Source organism: Gekko japonicus, unplaced genomic scaffold, assembly GCF_001447785.1.
Source record: "Gekko japonicus isolate JY-2015 unplaced genomic scaffold, Gekko_japonicus_V1.1 scaffold1498, whole genome shotgun sequence".
Classification (NCBI taxonomy): Eukaryota; Metazoa; Chordata; class Lepidosauria; order Squamata; family Gekkonidae; genus Gekko; species Gekko japonicus.
The window spans coordinates 160337-165967 of record NW_015176494.1 but is presented as its reverse complement, the minus strand read 5'-3'; the positions used below and the strand labels follow the sequence as shown (position 1 = coordinate 165967).

At 52.5% G+C, this 5631-nt stretch overlaps 2 protein-coding genes across 2 annotated transcripts in view; one reads left to right on the top strand and one right to left on the bottom strand.

The window, feature by feature from the left end:
• The window catches only part of XBP1 (X-box binding protein 1), a 5526-nt gene extending 4309 nt beyond the window's left edge, over window positions 1-1217 (top strand). Inside the window, exons 2-3 of the mRNA XM_015427275.1 lie at window positions 40-144; window positions 364-1217. Of these exons, the coding sequence (XP_015282761.1) occupies window positions 40-144; window positions 364-909 (651 nt within the window). The 3' untranslated portion in view covers window positions 910-1217. The remainder of the gene's footprint in view (window positions 1-39; window positions 145-363) is intronic.
• Window positions 1218-1992: 775 nt separating this feature from the next.
• Window positions 1993-5409, bottom strand: CCDC117 (coiled-coil domain containing 117). Its single transcript, XM_015427283.1, has 3 exons — window positions 5150-5409; window positions 4660-4803; window positions 1993-4320 (listed from the first exon to the last, which is right to left on the bottom strand). The coding sequence occupies exons 1-3, from the start codon at window positions 5359-5361 to the stop codon at window positions 4071-4073; spliced, it is 606 nt and encodes a 201-aa protein (XP_015282769.1). The 5' UTR covers window positions 5362-5409; the 3' UTR covers window positions 1993-4070.
• Window positions 5410-5631: the final 222 nt, after the last annotated feature.

Genomic DNA, 5631 nt, shown 5'->3' with positions numbered 1-5631 from the left:
AATCTCATGGCTCCCCCTCCCTCCCTCCCTCCCTGGCAGGTGGAGGCGTCGTGGGACGGCGCCCGCGGAGAGGAGGAGTATGAGGAGCAGCAGCTGGAGGAGGAGGAGGAGGAGGCAGCCAGCAGCGACGGAGAGGAGGTGGAGGTAGAGCTCGGCCTGGGGCCGGCGACCGGGTCCGCTGAGTCTGCAGCACTTAGACTACGTGTTCCTCTGCAGCAGGGACAGGCCCAGCAGTCGCCCCCCCTCTGGCCTGCCTCCCCCCCCCCCCCCCCGGCTGCTGGCGGGCAGAGTCACTGGCCCGCCCCGCAGGGCCCCCAGGAGCACCCTCACTCACAGGGCTCTTCTGTCTGTCTTCTCTCCCAGTCTGATCTCCTCTTGGGCATTCTGGACAGCTTGGACCCAGACATGTTTCTGCACTACGGCAGCCCGGAGCAAGTGGAGGAGGAGGAGGAGTGTGCAGGAGACACAGGTCCCCTACCAACCTCTGCTGGCTTCCCTCTGGGGCCCTCACTGCCCAAGCTGGAAGCCATTAATGAACTGATCCGTTTTGACCACGAGTACACCAAGCCCTTCCTCCTGCAGGTTCCCCCAGAGGGGGCCAGCCCACCCGGTATGCCAGGGGCAGTGGAGGGTGAGATCCTTTTCCGCGCGGAGACGGCCCTCCTCAGGGGACCCCCGGTGTCTGTGAAAGAAGAGCCCACAGACGTCCTTTTACCTGAGCTGGGGATGTCACACCTGCTCTCCTCAGACCCCCAGCAGCAGCAGCAGTCCCCAATGGATGGCTCCAGCGACTCGGGTTACGAGGGCTCCCCCTCCCCCTTCAGTGACCTGGCCTCTCCCCTGGGCACAGACTACGTGTGGGACGAGGCCTTTGCCAATGAACTCTTTCCTCAGCTCATCAGTGTCTGAGTGCCTGTGGGCTCCTCTCCTGCCAAAAGTGCAAGGTTACTTTCCGGGAACATTCCTCCTCAAAGTGTTTCAGCATAACTTACAAGTATTGGTCCCTTTTGTACCTGCCCGGTTTGTGCCTATCTCCTTGTGAAAAACAGACTCGGTTAGGAGTGGAAATCTGTGCTCCCAAGGGGTCTTTTTCAGTCATGTAAATAAACATAAAATTTGTCTGGGATGTTTTGTCGAAGAAAAACAAATGTTAAGTAGCTTGTTTTTCTGCTGTACAGTTACAAATCTCTGCCATTAAATGCAACACCGAGCACTTCTTTCCCGTTTTGTGTGTGTGGTAGTTGCTTGCAATGAAGGGGGAAATTTCTTGCTGTAAAGTGGGTTAAAAGGTTTTATGGGGTGTTTAACACGCAAAGTTCCATCAGGGTATACTGCAGCTTCTGGGAAGGTGATGCAAGCAGGATGAAACCTAAGAGAAGCTGTGCTGGATGAGGCCGGTGGCCTATCCTGTCCAGCACTCTCACGCATTGGCCAAAGCCCAGGTGTCATCAGAAGGAAGGTACACCTTGCACAATGGTTGTGCAGGAGGGAGTGAAGCTGGAGAAGCACCCACCCAGAATGACCTACACAGTTGTTGGGAAGGATCTCTGGGCAGCAGAAAGAAACCTCTCGGTTTCACAAGAAGCATATGAAATGCAGAAGACTAGCCAGCCTTCCTTCACCACTGCATCAGATAACATCTGCAAACCAAATTTGTCTCAGCAGTTTAAGCAATGGCACTTTAAAGCAGTCAAAACTGTTGGAAGCTCTTACTCCAGTGCCTGAAACAATAGGCCTGTCAGTTCCCATTCTTTACTTTTACCTAGAAGATCTCCCCTTCAATCATCTGTGAATAGTACTAAAAGGTTCTGTTTGCACCCCGTCTGGCACACCAGGCACTTGAAGATCAAACACACAAAAATGGCTTCCCTTGCTTTACCCATCCAGATGCAATAGAAACAGTGGTAGCAAAAGGTTTGGCTTCAAGGGCTACTGGTATCAGATGATCAGTGATTGTCTGCTGTTCCAGATAGGATCTCATTTCATTGGGTTATGGTTAAGCATGTCTTACAGGAGGTGGGTGACTCATTGGTCTGAAGGTCCTGCAACAGTAACAAGGTGGCAAAACACATCATAGTCTCCTGCACTAGAAGCTGTCCTCCCTGAGTTAGCCAGCCGGCAGGCAAAAGCTCTGCTAAAAACAGCTGAGCTTCAGAGTGGTGTCATTGAAGCAGGGCTTGGTTGTCTCTCAAACATGTGAGGTGTGTTCCTGTGCAGCCTATGTCCCTCCTCCCCCTTGCAAGACCAACACACAGCACTCTAGAAATGTTACAAAGATGTATTGAGAATAAGGATGTACAAGTCACAATTTGGTCCAACACAAGACAGACCAAAATCAGATGTGTCTTGGTTCAGAGCAAAAAAAGCCAGAAACACCCCACTTTCCTTGCATGGCACACAAAACAGAATTCAGTCTCTGGCTAGAGAAAACTAGAGAAATTACTCTGCAGGCCCCAACTCAAAAAGAATCCATTCTAGAAAGATTTAGACAAGCTTACAAAAATATGCGAACCTTCAACATTTCTTGTGAACTCGTGCCCAGCCAGTTACCTAGCTGCAGCTGTGCAGTGGCAAAAACAGGGATGGTGGGTTTGTCAGGAAACAGCACTTTCTGTGTCCCCTCCCCTCAATCAGGATTCAGAGGGCTGTGAACTAACCATAAGAAACAGGACTTTGGCAAGGCAGTCCCGGATTAGGCAAATTCAGAGTTGTCGAGGGACATGGGCTAAGAGAGGCGCTCTCACACATCACCCATGGACCCCGATGCACCTCTGGGGAGAACAAGCAGCTTCCTTTTACTTGCCTGAGGATACCTGAGCCAGCTACATTTCCAGGCAAGTGCACAGGGCACCCTTCCCCACAGTGAGCAACTTGGCCTCTCCCTACAGAGGTCTGATGCCAGGACTCCGGCCAGAGAGAAGCTGCAAGCGCCTCTTCAGCTGACAGGGATGCGGCAGACAAAACTATTTAAAAGCAAGACAGCTGTGCACAGAAATCAAGGCCTAACAAATAAATGTTACATGAAAAGCTTATTTCAGACATATGCAAAGTGTTAATATTTAATCCACTATCAAAATAGAAATGCCGTTTGCATATTAGCCCACAGAGGCTCACCTGTGCTGATAACAGAATTTTTTTAAAAATTAAAAAAAAAACAAATGGGGCAACGGAACACAAAGGCAAACGAAGCAGAAGATTCTAGCATCTCACTCCAGGAAGTGACCAAGTGGTGGCTTCCCTACAGCCACTATCCAGATTGCTGGCATTGTGTAAAGTTAACTCTGTGGTTTTCTGGCACCCGAGGAAATTTGTTTTGACATCTCGATCCAGAAAACTGGCATTTGTGACAGTGCCTTAAGCAGCCTGACAGATCAGCTGTTTTTGGAATCTCAGTGGAGATGGCTTTAAGTCAGCAATCATGTCTGGGTCTGTAGAGGCAAAATCTGCAGGAGGCTAAATGACATGACAGGCTGAAAAAGCACTTGGAGAAATTTCTTTTCCAAGTTGCTCATTCACATATTATCAGAATCCTACTGAGAATACTCACAAGTGGATCTCCAATGAGACCGCAGCCCTCTAGAGGAAAGGAAGCAGATGTTCTGTGGACCAAAAATAAGTTCCAGTCGATCAAGCCCCTTTGCTACCTAACCCCATGCTTGAAGGCTCCAGGGAGCTCCAGGGATGGCAAGAAGTACGCACACGGACATCATCTGTCCAAAGGCAAGTTAATCTCACAATCCTGTATCCCCTTCTAAATCAGCTGGCAGCCCTTCTTCCGTGGGGATCAGCACTGAACAATGCTGATAGCTCATGAGGCATACAGGAGGGCCCAAATCCTTGAATTTTACTCTACAAATTAGCAATGAGCCAGACAAACCAACATTTCTGACTCTCTTGTTTAAAAACAAGCTTGTTTTCTTGGAGTATAAAATGACTTTTTCCCATTTCCTAGGCCTGAAGCCATCTCATACTTCTGACCGTCACCTTAAAAATACACGTCCCTCTCCTCTACACCATCTAATACCCACACATCCAAAGGGTGAAGAAATATAAGCAAGCTGCCCCCGTTTCTACAACTCCATCTCCTCTTCTGAGCACCCAGCAGGTTCCACAGCGCTGTAGAAAGGTGAAGGCATCTCTGCTTGCTGCGACTCAGAGAACTTTCCTGTCTGGAGGCTGAAAGCAGCTTCAAGGGTTGCTGATTTTGTGGGGCACGTTTCTGCCACGGGCTTGTAGTCTTTAACAGAAACAGACTTTGCTTTTTTGTTGAGGAATTCAGGGAGAGGCTTCCAGACTACTAGCTCCATGGAGGGACGACTCCTGGGTGGAAAGGAGCACTTGAGTCAAAACGTTCAGCTGTGGGGAGGGGCTTGTGGCTTCATCAAGGCAATTCCAAGGGCTGATATGTCACAGCCTCCCCCCTCCCCACACGGACAGGAAGCACAGCTCCCCTTGTTTTAGTTCTACCACTTTGCAAGCCAGTCAGAAGTCTTCATCATCCCCAGTGCCTCACCCCGTGCGCCTGTACGCCCTCCTGTCCACCACAGCAACCGGGGCGCTAATCCAGAATCAACGGTCCTGTTCTGCCTCCTCAGGACCACAAGTCCTGCCTTAGCCCCTTCCCAGCAGGCCCCTTTGATCTGTGGGTCACAAACTTACATGGACTCTATTATTTTCTTCGTCAGGTCTCCAGCATAATCCCTCTTCAGCCCTGCTTTAAGGGTGTCGGACAGGACGAGAGTGGGCAGGCTGCCAACAGGCTCCTCCCCCACCAGCCCGTCTTCTTCGTCTTCGTCTGTGATTCTGCAAGGGCAGGGAGATGACAGGCTTACCACCAGGGCACTTACACAAACACCACCTGTGGGTAGCGGCTCCAGGGCAGCTTCCCCCACCCCAGGAGCAAAGTCAGAAAGCATTTTGCTGTTTCTCAAGATGGTGTCTGGGAGAAACAGAGAGGTCATGCAAAGGCAGGCAAACGTCATGGGACTTATCCTTTCTTGCAAGCCCTGTGACCTCAGAACCGGCTTCACGCTCTGCTCATAGCCATGCAAAAGGGGCTACAAAAAGTTGTGTGTGCACCCCCCCACACACACACACTAAGTCGTGGTTCCGCAGAGAGCCTCTGAGCAGGAAAGTACTCTGGGCTTACCTGTCCTCAATCTCCCGGAGCTTCCGGCGAGCCGCCTCGCACTGCTGTTCCCCCACCGCCGCTTGCTCCATCTCTTCGCAGGGAACTTCCAGCAGGCCAGGTGTGCCAGGAAGGCTCCCAACACAGGGGTCTGCAAGGCCACAGCCTGCCGGCCGGCCTGCCCCCATCGCCCACGGCTCCTGAGCAGCAGGAGTCGGGGGGGAGAGCCCCATTCCAGCCAGGCGCTTCTTGCTTGCAGGACAGCTGGGAAACGAACAACTCAGCTGCCATCCAACCATGCAGGGCTGCAGTTCGACTGACCGAGGGGGTTGGGGCAGTCCTCCCGGGAGGGAGGGAGGGGCACCCCTGCCGCCCCCCCCCCGAGCACCGCCGGGTCGGGCCGCGGGCCCTGCAGAGGGCGGCCTGGCTGGGGAAAGGCTCTCGCCAACCACCCCCACCCCCCCCCCGGCCCCAGGAGCCCCACACCCGACGGGCCCCACTTC

Excerpts from the sequence above, each read along its gene's own strand:
- CCDC117 (XM_015427283.1), bottom strand. The coding sequence starts at position 5,361 with ATGGGGCTCTCCCCCCCGACTCCTGCTGCTCAGGAGCCGTGGGCGATG. Across the intron at positions 4,804-5,149 it reads CTCCGGGAGATTGAGGACAG|AATCACAGACGAAGACGAAG; the intron begins GTAAGCCCAGAG and ends CTGCCCTTGCAG. Across the intron at positions 4,321-4,659 it reads AAGAAAATAATAGAGTCCAT|GAGTCGTCCCTCCATGGAGC; the intron begins GTAAGTTTGTGA and ends CTTTCCACCCAG.